The sequence below is a fragment of the Excalfactoria chinensis genome, chromosome 8 (assembly GCF_039878825.1).
Source record: "Excalfactoria chinensis isolate bCotChi1 chromosome 8, bCotChi1.hap2, whole genome shotgun sequence".
Taxonomy (NCBI): domain Eukaryota; kingdom Metazoa; phylum Chordata; class Aves; order Galliformes; family Phasianidae; genus Excalfactoria; species Excalfactoria chinensis.
Window position 1 is genome coordinate 18,877,810 of NC_092832.1, and position 23,971 is coordinate 18,901,780.

General features: G+C 44.5%; 1 protein-coding gene across 5 annotated transcripts in view; it reads left to right on the forward strand.

Moving 5' to 3' along the window:
• Positions 1-23,971, forward strand: part of ST3GAL3 (ST3 beta-galactoside alpha-2,3-sialyltransferase 3) — a 142,952-nt gene that overhangs the window by 106,441 nt on the left and 12,540 nt on the right. For all 5 annotated transcript variants that reach the window (XM_072343053.1, XM_072343054.1, XM_072343055.1 and 2 more), the window contains 2 exons: positions 15,121-15,267; positions 22,431-22,577. In XM_072343053.1, coding sequence (XP_072199154.1) covers positions 15,121-15,267; positions 22,431-22,577 — 294 coding nt within the window. The remainder of the gene's footprint in view (positions 1-15,120; positions 15,268-22,430; positions 22,578-23,971) is intronic.

Sequence of the window (23,971 nt, forward strand, 5' to 3'; positions counted from 1 at the left end):
TGACTTCTCTTTCAGTGTGTGGTTCATCTGTATCTGTTGTTGTGAAGTCCAGAGTAAGTTGCTTCTATTTGGCCACAATTCTTCTTTAACGAACTGCATGTCTCTATTTTCAGTTCTTTAATGACTTTTCAACAAATAACCAGATGGATGTATCAGTGTTTGGAGGATGAGATGTTATACTCTGTGTTTGGAGATGAAACTTGGCAGCTCACCTTATGCAGAATGAAAACAATCTAGGAAAACAATTTTATTTAGCTGTTACGTAGATGGCCTTAGGGCTCGTATTTGCTCTTGTCTCACACTGGCACCAACTTGCAATTATTTTTCTATTATCAGGCAGGTGAAGTTACCCATTAGCCTGTGGGCAAGCACCAGTGGGATTTGGTAACATGAATAAGTGAGTCAAAAGTTTTCTTTGTGATTTGTGTCATACTCTTGTTCGTCATCCTAGGCAAAGGAAGGACCTTAATACCTTGATGGCATCAGTGCTCTGCTACCGGAATGCACCATTAGGGACTTACAGTTCTAAGGGTGGTTTAGTTTGCTTCAAAACAAATTGAATTTCCACCTGATGCTTGTGGTCATGAGGCGTTGATGGTAATGCCATGTCCCCTGGTCCTGGAGAGGGATTGCAGTCATCTTCATTGAATGCTGCAGCAACCAGTTTGGCAGAGTGCAGAAAGAACTTGAGCTTCTGTCACTGTGGGTTACTTGAATGCTCTTGGAGTTGGCTCCTTATCGTTCTGTCTTTAGAATAAACTCTACGCTTCTTTCAGTTCTTGTAGGTGATATTTCCCAGGTCTGTTAATTTCTCTTGCTCTTTTGAAAGCCTACAGTTGATTCATATTTTCCTTGAAGAGCAGTGTCAAAAATGTACGGAGAACATCAACTAGTGAGGAGCAAACAATTGTTTTGTTAGCCTTGCACTCCTTGCCATACTATACATCCCTTGCTTTGTCTGCTTGGCCAGCATGGCACAGGGCAGCAGGTGAGTGTCCTGATGTCCTGTCTCCCAGCTCCAGGGCTCCGCAGTTGGTTCTTCTTGCCAAAAGAGGCAGTACTTTGCACTTGTTCCTACTGATCCTTTCTTCCAGAGAGCTCTTCCACTTTGCCAAGTCCCTTTGGCAGAGCTTTCCTGCATACCTGCCATTCTTTCCAAATTCATGTCCTCTGCAATTTAATAAACGCACTTTTTGCTCCATCATCCAGGTTGGTAATAAAAACACCAGACAGAGTTGGTTTCTAGGCAGACCCCAGTGCAATGTGTCCTTCATTTCACTGAAAACTCCTTCTGAATAGGTGTGTTAACGGCCACTTCTGAGCTCATATCACAGTAGGGACCTTAGTAAAGATAGGTTTGTAGTGTGTTTGTGTAAGAGAGATGTCAGAGGCATTACTGAGTTCCTGCCTTGCTTCTCCCCTATGGTAATTCTTTTACTGTAGAAAGCAGTAATGGTTTTTTGTAAGTAATGATTTGCTTTTGACCTGAATTACTGCACATCTTTGTTTTGGATGTTTGGGTTTTTTTTTTTTTGTCTTTGTTATTTTTTTATGATTAATGTTGTTACTCTGAGAAATGCGGTCATAAACTGATTCCCTTCCCTTTTTTGCCTTCTTGGGGATAGGTACTACTTCTGTCCACTTTTCAACTGTCTGACACTCTACCTGTTCCACCCAGGTTCCCAAAGGGAATCATTACTGTTTTTGAGGCCGCTGGGCTAGTTCATTGAATAGTGCAGGACAAAGTCTGGGTGACAGGAAAACATCTCTTGTCCTCTCTGGTCTATTCTCTGTCTGAGCTGTAATTGTGCTGTTGCTGGCTCTAGCTACAAGCAGGTGGTAGCACAGCTGTCTTTTCCAATGGAGACTAATGCAGAAAGAGCTGTGTCTGCTGGCTGGGAGGAATGACCTGGCAGAGAGCTATCAGTGCTGTGGGAATAAGGTGTGGGTGTCTGTTTGTTCTGGTAGTGATTGTTGGTATTTTTATTAATGTGTGGCAAGTTCAAAATGACAGACACTTTTGCCCCACATTCTCTGTGGAGCATTTTTGTTTCTCTCTTGGCTGATCATCTGGAGGAAAATGGAGATTCTCCCTTTCTTGGGTTCGTAGAGGTACTCTGTCAACCTGCTGCTTATTACTTATCTGAGATTAAGCCTGTTTTTCTGCAATGCAGTGCTTACAATCGGGAGTCTGACCTCAGGACAGAGATAAGGGAGATGGAAGCATCCTGCTAAGGAACGTGACTGTTGTGGAAATGGACACAATCCTTCAAAAAATGGGCCAGACTCAAACTTCTGGTATTTCCTTTGTCTCTGAATTTTGATGGCAACTACAAATGGCCATGGCACAGTCATGATAAGGTGTAAGACTTTGTGATTTCCTCAAGATGTAATCAGCCCCAGAGCTGCTTGGAGTTGTGTGACCAGATGTTCTGGGCCAGGTACCATCATCCTTGCATGGTTCTTTCAAGCAAGTGAAGTTAAAGAGAGTTTATCTGTGAAAGAGTAAATGAGAGACAAGTGGCTATTTATTACCAGGGTCAGTGGTCGGATAAGCTTATTCTCCTTGCAGCTGAGAAGGATTTATTCTGTGTTATGTTAGTCTTCGTGCAACACTTGCATGCTGAAAAAGGGATAAGTAGAGAGAAGGATTTTCAGGAGATGTTACAAGGAGAGAATTGGTGTGATGGAGTAGCAGCATCAGAACAGTGGGGCAGAGGATAAAGGAGAAAATAATGGCATGTGTTGTGGGTAAATGGAGAAGAAGGGGTGTGAGATGGAGCAAGGTGATGTGTTTAGCAGAAGGGAGTATTGCGTCACGTTGACTTAGTGTGTAGGTGTGTACAGGTGGCAAGGAAGCAGACTGGATCCCCACAGCTTTTGTATTTATTGCAGAAACATCACAGGTGTGAGTTGTTCATGCAGCTTTGGGCTGCAGTGCTAACTTGCAGTTGCTGCTGGTACTCTCAGGCACCTTCCTTCAATGAAGCGGCTGCTGCCGTGCATCCCCAGCGGTGGTTTGCTCATGGACAGTCACTCAGAACTTTCTCCTGGGCTTGATTTTTGGCCAAGGGATGTTACCCACGCATCATATCATGATTCACCTGGCTCCTTACCACCACCTTGCATCACCCGGGTTTGTCCGTCACAGAATCTCATCCTGAACATATAGAGTATTGGGGAAATTAGAGGAGATTTTTCCATGTGCTTCCCTTCTCTGTTCTGCTGGAGAAGGATTAAATACCGTTACGTTCAGGGTAGATGCTGTGTGAAACAGAGGAATTTACAAGCAGCAATTATGCAAACCAGCCATCACCGACTGGCACCGCGGCTGTTTCCAGAGTGCTTTTTTGCCATCATTAGTGAGTCAGAAGGAGCTCTCTTGTTTGCTTAGGGCTCAGTTCCCTGAACATCTGGCACACGGTGGTGAAGCAGCCAAGTGAGGGCAAAGGTTTCACTAGCAATTGGCAGCCCACAAGCTTCCTTCTTGTGCAGTAATGAGCCTGTGGCCGCTTCCAGCAGCGATCTCTGCAGCCCTTGCCAGGAGGAGTCCTATGTACAGCAAGCGCCGGCGGCACCTTGAAGCACTTCGGTAGTGAAAGTCATGGGAGCGAGTGAGCACCTGCCTGCCAGTGAGGCCAAAGCGTGGCTGTCCCTTGCGAGGGCATGCCTCCAACAGCCTGCACCATGAAACAGTGCCACCTGAAAAGCAGCCAGGATGCAGCAGTGAGTAAGAGATAAGCCCTCCGTCTGTGAGGGCATTACCTTCTTGGTCTCCTTGGACTCCGATAGAAAAGGATAGAAGCTGGGCTTGCTGTCCTATCATCAGTAAGAGGAAGATTCTGATGTGGGAATTTGTCTTAGGGGTTGTTGTATTTCTTTCATTAAACTGAGTTGTCCTCCAAATAGCCATTTATGAATAATCCTTCCAGAAGTATAATGTAGGCAGGCATGGCTGGTGAGTAAGGCATGAAGGACACGATGAGGCTTGTGCCGGGGGAGAGGCAAAAGAAAGCCTTCCCAGAGTTACACGTCCTGGGTCCCAGCAGACAGGGCCAGAGGCCACTGCCACTTGCAGGGGATGTGTGGAGCACCCAGTAGCAGAGTGCCTTGTTGCATTGTTGTGGTGGTTCAGAGCCAGGGTCGGGGCAGCTGAGCCATTACTGACATTGAAGTGTTGGAACTTGAGGCCATTTCTTCTGGCCCTGGTAAAGCCTCTGACAGGAGGAAGTGAGACAGTGCATCACTTTCTGGAGAGTGCTCTGTATTCCTTTGATGTAGAGTAGCTGGGATTTGGTTTGTGTTTCCAGAATGATTCTTGGGACCTCTATTTCTTAGGTTTTGATCTCTTCCTTGCCATGCAAAAGGCTGTGTGATGCTTGAGAGGTTGTGTCCCTATGGTCACGGCCTTCTCCCCAAGTTGAGCAATAGTGGTGGGCATGGCCCAAGGGGGCCAAGGAAGACTTACTAATGAAGTAAATCTTTGGCTTGAACGAAGGACTTCAGAGCTATTCCCAGATGGTGTAAGAACTGTGAGCACTGGTGTTCTGTTAGAGAAGGTGAGCCATTTTTTTCCAGTTGTGGTCAGAAGAGAAGTTGGAAAACAAATGTGTATGCTGTAAAACATCTTGCCCCTGCTGACCAGAAAAGGGAAAAGATCTTTGTCCTGTACCATATAGATTTAACAAGCTTTCAGATAGCACTGGGGTGACAGCCTTACGGAGACTTCAGTAGACAAATGACCCAGTTTGCAGTGTGGGCTTTGGGGTAGACATCCTGGCCACATTCCCAAAGGAAGGTTGTTGGTATGGAAGGTGCAGGCTGGAGCTTGTCCTTGGTACATACTTGCATGCAACAGCATAATAGGATTAGACAGGTCACTGCATAGCTGAGAGCTGTTCCCACCCAGGCATACTCTGTGTCTGTAGGTATAGTGTCAGCCATCAGCTGGTGACAGGGGTCTGCTCTGATGCCATTGCAGCATGCCTGCCCAGTATTTGATATTATCAGGTGGATTCATGCTGGACAGTAACGTTTATTCATGCTGGTCTTCGATAGTCCTTAAAGAACCTTTACCCCATATCTGCCAAGACAGCATCATCTTCATTTCTGACTCAGTAATCCCAGCTGAGACATGAAAATCAAAGCGCTTCAGTTCAATTTTTACTCCTCTCCAGTTCCTCTTCAGATCATTCTTAAATGAAGACACCAAAGCAGAATTACTGCCTGGAAAGACTCAATCATTGCCATCCTAGGGCACCCCTTCTGCTGGTTGCCTCACTGTCCTGCTTTATCTTGAGACTCCTTTACTAAAATTGTCATCTTCTAAATCTCTTCTGATGTCTGCTGCTATCCAGCTGACAATTGCTTTTTCCGGGTATGTCATACTCCTGCCTTCTCCATCCATGACTCAGATGAAGCAGTAATAATTATTGGAAAAAAAAGGAAGGTGTATTTAGGGAATTGCTTTTTCCTTTTCTTTTTTAATTTTAACCATTTCCTTCTTTTGAAAAGCCAGCCTGAGCAAGGGCCGACTGCAGAGCTAATGCAGCTGTCTTGAAAAAGCATCGAGAGGGTGCTCGTGTTGTGCTCTCCCTCACTGGTAGACACCGACAGTATTTGGACATCAAAATTACACAGATCCTGGTAGGTGCATTTCAAGGTCATAGTGCATGTAAACCCAGGTTACACTGGTAGCTGCACTGATCAAACACAGACTTGGAATATCACAAGCAGTGGAAAGGATTTCATTCCAAGTCTGATGCTGATACTAACGAAAGACATGACTCTATAAACAGCAGAGCTAACAAAAATGCCTGATCGTCTCTGGATTTATGGCCTTCTCCCTCGTGCCTCTCTCTTGCACCGCAATACTCTCAAATTTCCCCCACTTCATAAATCCTCTCGCTTCCATTTGATCCCTGACTACTGTGTGCTCCTATGATAGCCAGGCCATGTGCATTCGCTGGTCCACACAAGTCATTAGGCACCTGGCAGGCCAAACAAGCAGGCAAGTGCTGCGTTCACATGGCACCATCTCCCTCTGCCCTCACATGCAGATGTGTGGGTCCCCTCCATCAAGGCTTTGCCCCCAGTGCCACCCATGCCTTCTGGCGATACTGCGTTGCCCACATGTGCAGCAGATGTTCCTCAATGCTGGAGCAGTGCGTTTTGAATCCAGCATGTGGGGAAACTCAGAGAACATCAGCAACACTGAAATGGAGACATCGCCCAGAGGGGCATCAGCCCTTCGTGCGAGCGTTAGTGGAATAAAGATGTTCTGTGTTAACACTCGAGTAAGGAGCTACAAGAATCATTTGAAGTCTGCAAAGCCTCCTTAAGTCTAAGAGATTTCAATTCAATTTATTTAGTTTATGCATGAGATTTTGGGGAGATTTACTTTCAGTCTCGCTGTATCTACATAGAAGGATCCTTTTTTTCCTCAGAAGACTTCAGTTAGAAGAAGTATATCTAAAGCTAGGCAAACAACCAAAAAAGGCAGCACGCTGATATCAGTGCTATTATTTTTGCTACATCTGCCCTACAGGTTTGATGAATTTGATGAAATCCTCTTATTGCAAATCTTAAAATCAAGACTGGATGTCTTGGTAAAGTTCTGCTGAAGCTGCAGAAGAGTGAAGGATTGGTAGAGGATGCTGATGCAAGAAGGGAGCGCTGCTCCCTGCTCTGCAGGATGTCTGGGGGGTGTAAGGAGGGTCCCATGGCATCTTGCACAGCACTGTTACAAAACAGGACCTACCTAGTGGTAGCTAGGAGCTGAAGTGGGGTGTCAACCTAGAGGTGTGTAATTTCCTAGGAATGTGAGCTTGTAGTACTCAAGCAACGTACCAGCTGAAGTGAGCACTGGCAGCTGACTACTACTGAAATACAGATTTCATCCCGTATCTGGGAAAATTGTGTTGCTTGAGTGTACCCAGGGCTGATCTGCACTCTTGTGTTCCCTTCTGGCCTTCCTGTTCTGTGCCTTATGGGAAGCTCTGTCTTCACTCTCTATGACCCATTTGTTGACTGAGGAGCAAGACAGCAAGCCAGTAGGACCCTTGACAGCCTTGCATTGAAGGAAGTTAATTGCTTCATCCAATTTTCTCTTCCCAGTGCTTACTTAGCCAGATCTGCCTCTGCATCCCGAGGGAAAAGGCTTCACAAAATTCCCCAGCAGAGCCCTTCGAAAAGCATTGCAACACCACAGGATGCTGTGATTTCACCCATGTGAGGACCCACAGAGGAAAGAGAAACATTCGTTTGATTTTGTAAATAAAATCACATGCTTTCTATCAGTGGCTGAAGAGAGGCTCCCTCTCACAGCTCCAGGAGATTTGCTATCTGTATTTTTTTTTACTTTAAACAGGAAAAAAAAAAAAAAAAAAAAAAAAAAGGAAAAAAATTCTGAACAGTAAATATTTATCCAAGATGTGTGGTTGTTAATGTGATCCAGTCTTCAGTCATTTTGAATGGTGTCATGATGACAGATGTTAATTCAGAAAGGAATAGATTGGACGATTTATGCCTGAAACACATGTGTTCCTTGGCGGCCTCAGTGGATTACTCGCATAGTTAGTGCTGTCTGAGCAATTTGTAACGATGTCTCTGCCTCCAAGCACTGAGGGTCCAGGATAGGGGGTTGATCTATATTTCTGGTTAGCTATGATGCACTGTGAGGTAGCTAAAGTCTCTGTTTGCTTTTATCTTCCTACATTTATCTCTCCCCTTTTTGCTACAGCAGCATGTGACCCCACCACCTCCCTAGGCAGTCTGTGCCAGCACATCATTGCTCTTTTGGAGAAGAAATAATTCCTAATATCCAACCTGAACCTCCTCTGGTGCAACTTAAGGCTGCGACCTTCTTTCATGCTGTTGTAGTTGCTTGTCTTGATGAGTGAAATGAAAATAAACCAAACCGTGTGAAGGCTTGTGAGCAAGAGGGACTCTGGGAATGTTTTGCTAGGTCAACTCAGAAGGTCTTTGCATGTTCTGGCTCTTTTCAATGAAAAGAGTTTTGCACACAACTGGCAAGTACAGCAGATGGTGGGTCTGGCCCAGGTAATCAGCACTCTGTTTGGAAAAACGCTCCAGAATAATGTTCTGTTTAGATGACAGTTTATGTAAGCTCTCATCTTTTAGGAATAATGTTGCTAAAAAAATGTCATCTTTTGTAAAGCACCTATTATTAAAGCAAGCCTAGAAAACAGAGCGGGGCAGGATCTTCCCAGCGTCTTCCCAAACTCTTGCTTTCTTGACCTTTCTGCTTTCCCCTCCTAAAGGATGCTGAATAGTTTGTATATATTCTATAGGAACACTTAGTGAACATAGACATTATTTGGCTTCTCATTTCAGCGAAGATGCCAAAATGGGAGAGGACAGCTCTTTTGTGTACTCTTACTATAAAAACAATGTAAAAATTTTCCCTAGAGGCTCCCTTTAAGATAACTTTGGAGAGCGATGAGAGTTTCTAGGCCATAATTCTTAGTGTGGTGATTCTTTTGCCTTTTTTGCGACGTGCCAAGACTTAGTCTAAATATGTGATGTTTAATGAGATGTTGTTTGTATTCAAACTTGTGAACCAGTTCAGCTCCCTAAAAAGACTTTGTTGATGGGTTGTCCTCAAGTGCCCTGGGATACCTTCATGCTTTGCCACCGAAACCTGCAAAGACAGCACTGTTTTCATTCTTCTTCTTTTTTGGAGGAGGTTCCAGCATGTTGTTATAAGTAGAGCAGGTAGCAGTGTTCCTAGTTGTGATCACCTTGTGTTTTCTTCTGTAAGCATCCAGGAAAATGCCTCCATCACTTCGTACCACCATCATCTTCGAGCTGATGTTTTCCATGCCACATGTTTGGCTCAGCTGGGAAGTTCAGCTGAAGCAACTCAGCTGTCTCTCAGGACGAGGCTAGTGAAAATGTATGGTTTTCTACCTATTGAAAACAAACAAGTAAGCACTCTCCCACCCAATTCTGAGAGACTGAAATTCTGGAATTTGGTCAGGGCTTGTTACCGTGGCAGCCTGCTGGGGCTTCTGCTATTCCTGTAAAATCCCATGGCTCAGTTTGTTCCCATAAGGCCATTAGATGCTGGCAGCTCAGTTCCCTGTGCACTGAGCATGGTCCGTCCTACCAGGCTTCCCAAGCCTGTGCTGGCCAGGTGTCCTTCCCGTGCCCTCATTTGGGATGCCCATAAAACAGGATTTTCCTTGCAGTTTCTTGTTCAGACCAAGTGAAATCAGGACACTGGACTACAGAGAGCAGGGGGTGTCCTTGGGACCTTCTCTCCAAAGCGGGACTCGGAGGTTGAGGGGGTGAGTACAGAAACAGAGAGAAAAGGTTTGTCACCAACAGGGAACTCTTCAAGAGTTTGCAGTTGGGTAAGGAGCAAGTGGTTCAGAAGTCCTGGATTACCTTCTGCCCTAATGGCTTATCCAGCATACCATAGTCTACTGGGACTTATACTTGCACTTAGAGGGCTGTGCTGAGTTTAATTATTCTGTTTGATGGAGTTTTATTTCTCAAGTTGATTTTTTTTTTAACATATTGAGTTACGCTGTACAATTTCTTAAAGAGCTCCGTGGCTGTAAAATCAAACCATCAGAAGCTGGGAAAAGCACAATTTCACATTATGTTTTCAACATGAATTCAGTTCTTCTATGCAGATGTTATCCATTATTATATCCTCGCTCTTCTGGAGCGGTGCTGTCTATCTGGTGGAGAGGGAGCACTGCGATTTAATCTGATTTCCATAATGGAAGGAGTTCAGCCTTGGCGTGAGTAGTTGCAGAAGCTGCAGGACGTGTGGATAGGAAAAAGAATCGCCCCCTGATGATGGATACTGAGAATTCCTCTGGAGGAGGTGATTTGACAGGGTGAGTGTTGATGGCCTTAAGTTGCACCAGGGGAGGTTCAGTTTGGGTAGCAGGAACAGTTTCTTCTCCAAAAGAGTGGTGATGCGCTGGCACAGGACGCCAAGGGAGGTGATGGGGTCACCGTCCCTGGTGGTGTTCATGGAACATGGAAATGTGGTACTGAGGGACATGGTCAGTGGTTAATATTGGTGGTAGGCGAACGGTTGGGCTAGACTATCTTAGAGGTCTTTTCCAACCTTAACAATTCTATGACTTAGCCTTTAAATGACCATCGTGGTGCTGGGCGAGTTAGATGAGGATTTTCCAAACATAGTTGAAGTCCCGTGGGGTGGATATACTGACAAAGTGTGTATTCAGCAGCAGCAAAGCTAATGGAGCTGTGTTGTGAGCTTACCAAATGTTCTGGAAATTGAGGATAAGGAGTCTGAAGTTGAGGCAGTAAAAATTGGCTGTTCATTATTGTATTTTCTCCCCTGTAAAATGGTGTAATACATGCCAAATGTTGCAGAGATGTTGTAAATATGAAAGTATCGCTTGTAAAATACTTATATATATGGCAATATTAGAAAAAAATCTTATGGGAAAATTAGAAAGTCAGTGTTCACAACAGAAATGCTGAAGTTCTGAAATTGTGGGGCTGTCCTGCTTCAGCACTTCCTAACATGTGGTTTTTTGGCCTTTCAGCCATGATATTCTTGTAATAGATGTTATATGAGTATGACATTTCCTAAACTATGTAATAAAAATTATAGTGAATTAAAGGGACTGGTCCCCGATGGATATAAAATATCCCATAAATAGTCGGAATATTACTGAGCCTGTTCTTCTTTGGGATTTTTCTGAAACTTGTATTGCTTTAGATATTTTTTTGTTGAAAGGTTATTATTAATGGACAAAAAGAGACAACACAAACGTAAATTATCTAAGTCCTTTGTTTTTCTTCTAAAAACTTCTGTCTTAAGGTATTTCAAAGCATGAAAATTTCATCAGGTTTTGGCTCAAAATCCAGCTTGCGTTCTGAGCAAAAGAATCTCGAGTACAGCCTATCCATCACTCTGTTCACATAGGACAAACACATCTTCCGACGCACTGTATGCAACCTATCCTTTATGCTTTAACTTCAGAAATACAATATTCATCAAAATAACCTTTGGTTCTCTTTGCAGTTAATCTGGTATGCTCCAAGTTCCATTTCTGTCACAGGACAATCTCATTTTCAACAGCCTTTTGTTACCTTACAACTGTGAACTGTGTTTCACTCTCAGTTACACTGATAAAACATTAAAAACAAAGCAATTACTTCGGATTTGCAGTGTGCATAACCCAAAGATAAAGGTTTGCACTCATGGCCCTTTAGAGCTCTGAGCCTTCTCAACCTGATTATCAAGCCTCAATGAAAGTAATCTCTTATCCCACATAGTGAAGTATTATTAGCTCAACTTTTCCATTGAGGAAACATAGATTTTTGGTTAAAAAACAAAACAAAACACAAAGTCTCCAGGAGTACCATGTATTAAAAAGGTGGTTTAGTATCCATCCTGCTTTGCTTCTGTCTTTGCCACTGAAAACCCTGGGTAGAAAATGTATTTGGGTTTCTCATTGAGGAACAGTAGTAAAAGCTAAATTTGGGGGTTTGCAACCTATTGGGAGTTTTCTTGGCCAGTATGTTAGCTGATGGTGCTGTTGGGAGATGGAATGGCCTGGGAAATTGCAGCCATTTGATTTTAGACTTAGTAGAATCCAGAGAGATGAAACAAATACGATAAAAGATTAGAACTGTCATATTATTGGATGCTCCAAGAGCTACATCTTGTTGGGTGGACAAGATGAGGGAAAGGTTTGAGCACAATGTGCAGTGTTCCTGCTTCAGGCAGAGCAAGAGGGCTTTCAGTGGGGTAGATAAGAGTGGAACAAAGCACAGGCTCTAGAAATTACAGATAGAGGAACTCAGAATGAGTGCTGGTCCGCAGAGCCGTGTACAGAATGTTGTGAAGGCATCACCTTGAGAAAGTTGGGTAAATATACATAGGTGTGTGCTCCAAGGCACTTGGAGTCCTTGTGATTGCCTTGTCATTCCATTGCTTTTACTTTCCTTTCCTGCCCTTCTTCCTCTCCATTCCTGGTGTTACCAGAGTAACAAGAGCAGTCATCTCCATTTACCACAGGTTTTCTCTCCAGTCTTGTCATCTTTCCTGTTGCTCTGCAGCATTGTATTGCACACCTGGATTTAATGGCATTACTCCTGTTTTGGAGAGATACTAGAAATGTTGTTCTGGGACACTCAGCCTTCTCCTAGTCATAGAATCAAGGCTGAAAAGACCACTTACGATTGTTTAGTTGCCCACCAATACTGCCCACTGACCATATCTCTCAGTGCCATGGTTCTCCACAGTTCTTGAACACATCCAGGGACAGTGACCCCACCTGGGCATCCTGTGACACTCTTTCAGAAAAGAAATTGTTCCTGATAGCCAGCCTCCTCTGGAGCAACTGAAAGCCATCACTTCTTATCCTATCTTTGCTCTTCCATTAAGGTATGCTTCTTGGCTGAGGGTCTGAGTTTCCATATTTTAGTGTACGTTGTGATCCAGCTTAGTGAATAAGAGATAGAAAGCTGAATGGAGACAAAAAAGCCTCCAACCACCTGTCCCTGTTACCCTTCTGCCAATAGACAGAATGAGGACTATAGCTGCTAGCTGAGGTGTGCCATTCCTCATCACTTCCTCATAACCTACCATCTCTGCTGTGTTTGAGCTGCCGGATCTGCCGCGTGCCTCCTTCCCATGCCTGCTGCTCCATCTCCCCTTCCAGCATTGGAGGGACAGAGTTCCCCGACGGGAAGCGATAGCTTTGGAAACCTCCATGAACATCTGTATCCAATCAGACCGCACATCTCCATGCAGCAGAGCAGCAGCCCGCAGCCGAGCAGCAGCGGTAGCGAGGAGCCTTGGCACGGGCTGCACTTCGAGCATGCAGCCCTGAAGGGGTTGTGTCAGGGGAGCAGCCTCCCACAGCTTGCAGCCGGGATGGGCTCTGAGCTGGAGCTTGCCAGTGACAAGCTGCACAACAAAACCACAGGGCCCGAGATGAAGCTTGAAATTACAGAGTTTGTGGAGCCAAAACCACAAGGCTGCGAATTTCAGTAATTATAAGACGGGAAAACAGTTTTTAGTTCTTTGTGAGGAAGGAAAATCCTGGGGCTTTGCCTACTGTGTAGGTAGAAATCTGAGAGCCATCTGCTGAGACTCCCATCTCTCTCTTGGATTGTTTTAGAAATGAGATGGTAAACGTGCCAAAATGAGAGATAACCTGAGATGTCCTTCTATAGGCAAAGGGGATTTGCACCAAAACAGTTACAGGGAAGAAAACAGAACAAACAGGAATTAACACGGGGAGGACAAAGTAGAACAATCTGAGATAGCTGAGGAAAAGTGGCCAGGGAAGCAGTTTGAATGAATGACAAGAGAAACAGCCGCACCAATGGGACTGAAGTGGGCAGTTTGTATTCCAACTACAGCCAGCATCTGTATTTGTGTCACACTTGCATTAAACTAATCAGCAGGAGGACGAGTTTGGTCCTAACAGCTCACACAGCACTGGGAAAGCGAGCCTCTGTAATATGTGGTGTTTAACTTTTCTGGACAGCTCAAGCAACAGAAAGCATGAAAATCTGAAGCCTTTCTAAGCTTTCTTCTTATTTCTTTAGCATTTTATGTGCAATGTGGACTCTCTTTAAAGCACGGAACTTAAGCAGGCTCCCTTATGAAGTTTGGATCCAAGCAAAATGCAGGTTTTGTCCACTTTAAGTAGCTTGCAGCCTGAACTGTGTGCAAAATTTAAGCAATGCCATATTTAGAGTTGCATGTGAAGCCTTAATTCAACATATAAATTTATTTGAGTCCCAGGGTCAAACACTATTTTTCCAAGCAGTGCCTGCTTAAACCCATGGTCAGATGGTAAGATGAGTGAGAAGCTGTGCAAGATCTTTGTTTATGGTCTTCATTTCTGTGAGGTGGCAAGCGTGCTTAATGCAAGTGGAATCTGCACTTTCTTTTTTTCTCCCCTGGAACTGGCAGACCTTCACTTTACGTGTGCCTTCCGGAAATTCCAAAGGGTTCATATTTATCCATTTTTAAATGGATTTTCACAAGGAGGCAAAACTCTGCTGATGTAGCAAATCCCTCCGATCCATTGGTCAAATGGATGTAGGGCTTTATGAATGTTTGTGAAGTTGATTTTTCTTTTCCCTTCTTTCTTTCTTTGTTTTTTCTTGGAAAATGCTGAGCAGCTGAAAACGTGTTATAGTGGGAAGTGTTAGACCACTCTGACCTCAGGCATTCATGATAATTCAACTGCGATAAAAATACATGATGTTCATTAGTTGGGTTTTTTTCCATGTTGGGTCTTGAGAGCACTTTGCCATTGTCAAAATGTGAACTTTAGGGGTCCTTGTTGTGGTCTGCAAAAGCGTATCGTGTTTGGGCAGCTTTGAGATGGGATCAAAACAGACATTTGGCTGTCTAAGACTGTTGGTTCAGATTAGAATGTGTGTTCTGTCCTCAAGAGAGGACTTGAATTTCCTCATTGAGTTTGATGAATTATTGCCTTTTTAAGGTAGGAAGCATCTCCCAAAAGTTTCATTCTTAAGGATCTGAAAATCAATATTGGGAAAACATTAAGAACGTACTTAGTTGTTGTTATCACAGTCTTCACAAGTCAAGAAGGACCTTTGTAAGTTTATGACTTAATTCACCAAAAACATAATGAAAGGTGACAAATCTCAGGTAAAGCAAGAAGCATGCAGCTCATACACAGCACTGTGCGATCGTTTTTAGCTCTCTGAATGCTTTTAACAACATTTGCTTTCCAGGAGTGCAACCCCTTGTGGGCAGGTGGGTCTGATCACAGCGTGTGCTGAAATGCTTAAGCCGTTAATCAAACTAGCTGAACTGCCATTAAGAGTGAAACTGTGGCACCAAGGTGGAGGTTAGCCACGCTGAAGCCCAGGCCCCTCTGTTTTCCTTGCAGTTGTCATCCAGACTAGCTCAAGTGCATCTGCACGTGATGCTGTCACCCGTCCAGGGTGTACCATCCCACTGTAACCTTATACTGGTGCCTTGTGGCAGTGAGTAGTGACAGCAGGAGCTGCTGCCAGAGGTGCATTTCTTTAATTGTAGCAATCTGCTGTTTTCTGTGTGTTGTTCTTTACTGATTTGTCGTTTCATTTCTTTTCCCTTTTTGTTACCAGAGCGCCTCTGATGGCTTTTGGAAGTCAGTGGCGACCCGTGTCCCCAGAGAACCTCATGAGATACGTATCCTGAACCCTTACTTCATCCAGGAGGCAGCATTCAGCTTCATTGGACTGCCTTTCAACAACGGCCTGATGGGCAGAGGGGTAGGTATAAAAGAGAGCAAGCAAAATCAAAGGGGAGGATGAGAACAAGCAGCAGAGTTGGCTGTCATAGTTCTTTTCCATTTGGCCCCCACCATCAGATGTTGAAAGGAAGGGACTTTGGCTCCATTACCTGAAGTCGCTAATATTGCTCATCCTGTATTCTAGGTTTATAGTAAAAGAAGGTGAAGGCTGGTTTATGAGGCCCATGGTAACAAATCCTTTTATTACAGTGAGAGGTTTTAGTTACAGAAGCTTGCAGTAGAAAATGATGTGACGTAGTTTTAGGCCCTAGTTACTAACAAAACACTTTTATGATCCTTCTGGTATCTCCAGCTCTTTGGATTATTAGTGTGGAGTAGGATTTTCTAGAGTTCTGATTTCTGGACATTGCTACTCTGACCTCAGAGTCTGTTTAGACTTGCTCTATCTAATATACCAACCATTAGTAAAAGCATTACGCAGATAGGAAATTACTCCTGTACATGCAAGTTGTTGGCTGAGACCACACATTATGTTTTGGGACCCATTAATGTAGCTGACAAGCCCAGCTGAGTGACACTGAGGGACACAATTAGTGGGCATGGTGGGGGTGGGTTGGCAGTTGGACTGGGTGATCTTAATGGTCTTTTCCAAAAGTTATGATTCTGTGATTATTCCACATGTTCCCCTTAGCTGGGAACTAATGTACTTCACCTCTCTGCATTCTCCAGTACGTACCTTTAAAAGGATGTGGTCTTGATTTGTCTTATAGAAAATCAGGACTGATGTCTTAATGAAGGGCAGAAATCATCAGACCCTTGCCTTTATTTTCTACATATTTGGTTTTATTTTTAAACACGTTATTTTAATACAAGAGATATTACTTAAGCTGAGAGGAGAAGAGAGAAATCCGGAAATGAAAAGGCTGTGAACTGAAGTTTATGAGGTTTTGATAGGTTGTTTAACACAGATCAGATTGGGAAATGAAGGCAGCTTAATTGAAACCTGATGTTTCACTTCATGGAAGTCTATTTGAGCATTAAAAAATAGTTTATGGAACCTTAAGGCAAGCAATCTTTGCTCATGACCCCTGCTATATTGTCTTAGTTGTAGTTTGTTCCTTGAGATGGGACGGAAAGAGCTCTGCAGGTGCAGGAACACGTGTGGGGCTGAGACTTGAGCATACGCTGCTGTCTGGGAAAGGATGGTCTGACACGGTGATTCAGTTGGATGGGGCAGATTGGTGCCTCCATGTCAAAATACATGGTGGTGTAATGGGAAGGCTGCACGCAGGGGGATCAGGGCTGGGGATGCCTTTAGTAATCAAGACCAACATGATATCCTCACAAAAGGCAGTATATTCCACTCCTTTTTGGTTCTGATGCCTAAATAAACTTCAGTGTTCCTCCTGCACACCACATATGGTAACAATGTGCTGCCAATTAACTTTGTAATTTGGTGGCTTTTTCAGCAAGGTTGAGGAGAGCTAGTAAAATAGTTCAGGGCTGATCTCAAAGCGTTTTTCTCAGGATTCAATAAAGAGTGAATGTAGTAACAACCTCTGCTTTGATAATGTAATTTGGGCCAGATGGTTCTGGAGGACGGCAGCGGGGTACAACTCAGATGTGCATTCAGATTGCGCTTGTGGTATTGGTGTCTGGCAGTCAGCAAGGAGCAAACTCAGTCACCCACACTGTGAGCAGTGAGACCAGCAAAGCTTGTCGGGAGTTTCCTCAGCCCATTTACTGAAGTTTTCAGGAGAGACAGATATTTCCTACCATGCACGGGCTTCTATTCATTGGGATAAGATGATGATAAAGAAAAACTTCAGTTTAGGACCTTAGTAATGCCTGGGGAAAGTGCCCAGTGTCAGTGCCTCTAGCTGGTTTAACACAAGTGAAGTGAGCTAGTATCGTTGATTAAAAAATCCTCTTAATGAGTGGACACAAGCTTGGCTGTCTAACTGGGCAATGGTGTGTGTATGCGGTTTGTGTTTAGGTGGAAGTTCTGCATATACGATACTTTGGGACTTGAAAGCAAACAGCACTGGTACTGCAGCTTGTAATTCAGGCACGTAATAACCTACCTTACCCTGCAGACAAGTTACTGGAGGGCAAACATGATCATCAGTTCAGCGGTACCTTTGCCTATTGCATGTAGAACAATGGGATGGCTCTTGCTGAGGTGCTTTTTGCTCTATATAGAGTAGTTCTTTCCACTCTGTACTGCTTGGTGCCATTGGAGCAATGACTTTCTGGCTGCTGAGGAAGCCTGGGAGTGTGTAGGTGGCTGGCAGGGCATTTCAGGTGCACCCAACCTGCAACTTGCTGAAGGAGGAGCCATGTGCAGCACCATTGTGAGCCCATGTGCAGGATTGTTTTTGGGCACCCCACCACTGCAGAGTGCTGATGCTGGAGCACCTGCACTTCATGCCCCAGGGCATCTCCTGGAGATACCAGCAACAACCCTTTGCTCTGGTAGGCAGCTTTGCAGCTGCTCTGGCTGGTTTTAAGACCCTTTTTTGTTACTAGCACAGGGTCAGAAAGCACATCTGCTGCATGGGCTGAGCTGTGAACACTTCAGTGTAATCAGTCCATGAGCTACTGGGGAATGGGCACTCAGAAAAGGCATTACAGGGTAGGCATACAGGTAGGTATGCAAATACATACCAGCTACTTCTTGGTAAGTGCCCGACCACGTGCTCCTACACATGATAGATGGAAAGTACCTGAAGGGAGTTTACTTTTCAATGAAAGAGCTGGCCATGAACTGCTATTTAGTGTGGGATGAAACACGTATGTGGCTACCACAGAGCAGCAGCTAATGTAGGAGAGTCACACTCTTGTGTGCCCTCTGTTCAATTGTTGGGTCCTCGAGAAACACTCTGCATCACATGGGAATCTGCATTGTGGCAAACACTGAATCAGAGCTCGTGTTCAGGTTAGATGTGGTCAAAGGTGCTGGCTCAGGCTAACTTACACAGAAGCTCAGCAATTAAATGGCAGAACTGAAACCTGCTGGGCAGCACATCGTGTCTCCAGGCTCAGGTCCCTGGCCCTTCTGTTCTGCTGTGCTGCAAACTGCCAGCTCAGGAGGCTTCCCTCCAGCACACAGCAAGGGGCAAGTAGGGAGGTGAAGGAAAAGTGTTGGAGATGCTCCGTACTCTCTTTTGAAGCCCAGTATTGCAGCTGACACTGTGCATGGGTAGGCGTAGCTACAGAAGCTCCAGTGACAGGGACCACTCTGCAGAACGCCAGGCACTTGTCTTCATAATAATGCTGAACTGCTTTTGATGGCATATTTCCAAACCTGCCAGCTAAGGGAATCCAAGAATGTGTTTTGGGGTTGCTCCTGTGCAAAAACAAATGAACAAACAGAAGATGTGGTGAATGTTCTGTGTATCATGGGGTGGCTCTTGTAGTTTCACGCTGTATTTTGTTTGTTTTTAAAGCTTGATTGCTATTAAGTGATCGGGTCTGCAACTGGCATAAGCAAGGTATAAACTGTTCCCAGAGAAGTGGTTTTTCAAGTTTTCCCTCAAAGAAATGATTGTAGCAGTCAAAACAGTTTGAATCTCTAGCTGCAGTGTTGTCTGGGGGATTTTATTTTCTTTAGCAGCACTTACCCTTTTATTTTAAAAGGTAACAATTGGAGTAGTCTGAACAACCCAATATGGCTTACCCCAAGCTAAGTGAAATCCCATAAATAACTGGAATTCATTTAGCATATTAGAGGAGTCAAATATTTCTAAAAACAGATTTACAGCAGTCATTTCCTTCCAGTCCAGAAGGCAGTGACACAGGAGTGACCCAGGCATGGAATGAAAATCAGCCAGAGACTTTCACATGCACATGCAGGGAGCAGTCACAACCCCTGGATCTCCAGCACAGGTCCATGAGGTGATGCCCAATCTCCATGAAGCCCAAAGGAGGGCCGGTGTTCCTTTTGCTCAATGTCTTCTACAAACATGTAGGCCAAGCATTTTTAAGGATGAACAGATTTTCAGGTGTACCTCTTGATTACTGCCAAACCACTTGGTTGGAAGCAGTGCTGCTTGGTGGTAGAGGGGTACCTGGCACACATAGAGCCACGGAGCAGGATTAGGAACCCTAACCCGTTCTTTTTCTCTTAGCAATGGCCTACAATAGCAAGAAGCCTACTCTGTTATTTGAGAGAGGATTCCTTTTTTTCATAACTCAATGCAAGAGGCGTGGTGGTTGCTTTGGTATGTCTTTGGGGCACGGCACAAGGGTGTGTGTGCTGAGATAGCACTGACGCACCACGCAGGGCATAGTATGCCAGGTTTGGTGCACCATGTCCATGATGCCTAACTTCTTTTGGAGTGACCTGTCCCCCAAATTGCAACAAAGGTTGTATCTGCTTCATTAGATCCAGAGTAGAGCTTAACAGCAAACCATTCGATATGTCTGCAGACGGTCAGGGGAGATGTGTCCCTAGGTCCTACAAGGCCTTCTCTTGCTTGTGCCAGTGGGATACGGGGCAGCACTTCACTTCCAGCAGAAACTCAGCAAGCTGTCAGGGGAGAAAACTGCTCAGTTTCTATTGTTCAAACCAACCCAGGACCAAAGCATTCTATTGACTTAGTAAAGACATGTAGTTAACCATCAATCATGCTTTTACACCTCTCATACTGGCTCCTTTTTATTTTCCCCCTCTCCCAAAAGCCTCCATAATTCCCTAGTTACTATTTAATCTGTCTGATGGTCATTTCCTTTTTAATGTCAGCGAATGCTCAGTTTCGTGTATTTGCTCCACATGCATGTGTGCACGCAGGTTTTGTACTCATGTTCTGCTCATAACAGGCACTGTTATCTGTGCCATTTGCTAAGGGTGGGCTCTGCCTCAACGCATTCACTGAATAGCAGGGATAATCATTTTGGCAGAATTTTCTAGGTGGTCCTCTGGGATCTGACTGCAAGGAGCAGCGTATGAAGCTGCATCTCAGCACTGAGAGAGTGATGGACGCAGATCTTGGCCTTCAAGGGGAACATGTGCACCAGGCTGTACCACCGTAACGTTAACACAGATAAGGCGTAGCCTAATTAAAAGCTGCCATCAGATCATCAGTTTCTGAATGTGATTCTAGGGCGATGCAAAATTATCTTGCTAAGGGCACAATTTGAACTTCTGATGGCGTACGACCCAGACCAGATAGATTTGCTACAGTTATGGTGGTTAGGATGTCTGTGGTATTTTAATAGTTCTACAAAGAGGAGCGGGCAATACTGAGATACTGGGATGCTGTGAACTATTAAAGACCAGAAACATTTAAAAATTATCTCCTCTGTTCCCATAAAAGCCATTGGAGGATTTATACATAAAATAAAGCAAAACAGGTATGTGGTGAGCAAAGGGAAAGTTCACTTGTGATTTGTGTTATCAGCTGTTCCCCGGATAGAAATAAGACTATGCTTGAGAGAAAGTCGTGGTGGTTTGGCAGTTCTCCCGTAAGGTTGGGTAGTATGATTAATTCTCTGTGGTTTACGAGACTCACATTAGAAAGTTAGCTCTTGCGTGTTAACTTGGCCAGTAAAATTCCCTCCAGGCAAAGACCCCATGTGTCCCCAGCTGTACCGTGGGAATGGGCCCAGTGTAAGTGTGGGTGGTGTCAGCGCCATCGTATTCCCCAACAATGACCCGTTCTCAAAAACATAACCATTTCTTTGCTGTGTTTTGGACACTGTAACTACAGCTCCGCTCAGGAGAAGCAGTTTTGTGGCACATCCACATATTGGCTGATGCAATTCAAGTGACATCTGAATGTCATCTCTTAAGTAAAACATAAAGCTGACAGCGTCTGCATTTGAATTGCCAGGCCTGGGAAGGCAGGATATTCTTGTGCACTCTGAAATTCAATGGACTTTTCTTATCCTCACCCCTTCAACTACTTCCATTTAATTTATATATTTTTTTAAAAACCTATCCTTGAGATTTTATGACCACTGGTGAATTAACAATTAACTAAAGCAACCAGAATAAACCCAATATTGTTTGTGGTAGAAGCGGTCAGTATCGATTGATGTCAAACAGCAAGATGGCTCTGTCTTTTCTTCCTGATATCTAGAGCTGGCCTGGAAGTAAAGTCTTTTCAGTTCAAAAGTGCACAGCTACAGTTGCACTGCAAACGTGTGAATTTAATGACCATTTATTTAAACATGAGGTTTTTTTGCATTTTTGCACACAAGTCTTCAGATCAGTGTAATTTCGGTGTACTGTAGTGAACACAGAGGTTGTCCTCCCAGCTCTGCTCATCTCTGTTAGGATATGAATGGTGTTCTTTGCTTGGAAGGCACTGGTCTCAGGACATGGTCAGGCAATGAGATGAGAGTGTGCTGCTTAAAGCTGGTTCTTTTGAGTGAGAGGCAGAAACTCAAAGCATGTCCATCCCCAGAGTTCTATGAACGTTGGGTGAAATGCCATGGCGTTGCTCACTGGTACTGGGAAATCTCTTTTACCTGCAAGATGTAAGCACATGTTTGGTTTTTGCATCTCAGCTGAGAGGCTGTCACCCCCAGTGACTGTCTGAGCATGTCTTCTGTGTTCGTGATACTTTTGATACAGCGGTGTTGGATGAATCTACAAATGAAGATAAGATATGTGGGTGGATTTCTCAGCCTCTCCCTAGCCCCTGGGGTAAAGCTAGCTCAATGGATTGATCTGGTTAAAGGGGAGTTAGAAATGTCTGTGAGCTAGTGTTCAACACTGGAAATGCTCATCCATCACCACTGGCACGATCATCTGAGCTCACAAGAGCAGCTGCAGCCTACGAATGGCCCTGTAGGAGCCAGATGAAATGGGGAGGTTTGAAGCTGGCGTCAGCTCAGAGTGCTAGCAGCCCTCTTAGAATGGCTTCTGGGAATCCAACCATTTATATTTGTCCTTCCTCCTTGGAGAGTCAGGTCTTGGAGTCCCAAACCAGAGCCACTGCTTTAGTGCTAGATGCTTTGCAGGAAGCTGACCAACACTGGATTTTCTTTGCAAGCTGAGAGGCTGTTGACTGCAGGCTGGCAATGAATAACTTGTGTGCAGATGTAGCCAAACACTCTATTCGGTATTTTGTGCTTAGTAGCTGTGTCTTTTGAGCAGAGACAATAAAAGGAAATCTTTGACAACAGAAATGACAACTTGCTAATAGCTTCCATTCCTGTTTTCTCTCCTCTCAGAACATCCCCACCTTGGGAAGTGTAGCAATAACCATGGCGCTCCACAACTGTGATGAGGTGGCAGTCGCTGGGTTTGGCTATGACATGAGTTCACCCAATGCGCCTCTGCACTACTATGAGAACATCAAGATGTCTGCCATCAAAGAGGTAGGAAGCTCCCTCCAAGCACGTCTTCCTTCTAAGCTCACAGCAACCCCTACTCCAGAGCCCAGCTGGGATGGTGATGTTGACTTACAGCTTTCCTGTGTGGGTCAAAAGACAGCTCCAACCAGGCATTTGGCCATGAAATTCTAGACATTCTCCCAGCACAGTGTGTGTTTAAAACAGTTATTTCTACTGGGAAAAGTTCTCTGGAATGTGTGTATTATGTGATTCCATCTTCTTTGCCCAGAAAGCTGTGAGTGCCCCATCCCTGGAGCTGCTCAAGGCTGGGTTGGATGGGATCCTGAGCAGCCCGATCTGATGGATGGCAACCAGCCCACGGCAGGGAGTTGGAATTAGATCATCTTCAATGTCTCCTCCAAACTAAGCCATTCTGTTGTTCTCAGAGTGGCAAGGAAAAAATTCTATAAATGTTACCTCAGATAGGAGGAAAGGGAACAAATCTGCTCAGGGGTTAAGATGTGACCTGTTACAGCTTTGTGATCCATTGTATTGCTCTCTAATCCACGGGCTTCTTTTGCTAGATGATCCCTTGCTCAGCCCTTGTGAAATGTGGGGGAGGTGAGATCAGCTTGTGCTGGCTCTCAGCTGACTGAAGCAGCAGCTAGCTAGTGTAATCACATGGAGGCTGCTCCTTAATGCCAGCTCTACCTTAGAAGCATTTGCTGGTGCTATCCTAGTGAGATGTAGTGCTTCTAGAGGAACAGAAGCTCACGTGTTATAATACAGCAGTATTTCAGATATGGCCATTTCCTGTGCTGAACTAGAGCAGTCTGCAGTTGAGCCCCGTTGTTCCCAGCACACATGTTGCACGGGTCTTTCTAAAATTGCTTCCTTGTCTTCACTGTCTCCTAGATAAGAGGAACTTTCTCAGTCTTACTCTGCATTATGCAGTCAAGAAGGGGAGATGCTCGGAGGGAGGGAATGCTTGTGTTGTTCACTGACAGTTGCTATGCCCAGGCACTTATATTTGTTCACCTCAACCACTGTGATCCACACTGATCCAGGTCAGAAGGGAAACCTGGAAGTTGTATTTTTTCTAATTCATAAGGCTGTACATGTCTTGGGGCTCTCACAGACTGCAGACTGCATAACTTCAGGCTCACTGGGAGGAATTAGCAATCAGTGCCTAGTCAGCTTGAGAAATTAGAAGATTGTATCTCATTATGGTAGCAGTGAGGCTTTGGAACAAACTGAGTTTGAGAAAAGACTGTTAGAGATTCCCATATATATTAAGGAACTGGACACTGTGATCCTGAATTATCTTCTGCACCTATAGAGGGAGCATGAAAGTCTGCCTTGCTCTATGAAATAGGCATAGATCTAATCTGTCTTGGCTGAGCAAGAGTTCATTTATGAGATTTAAGGGGTACATCCAA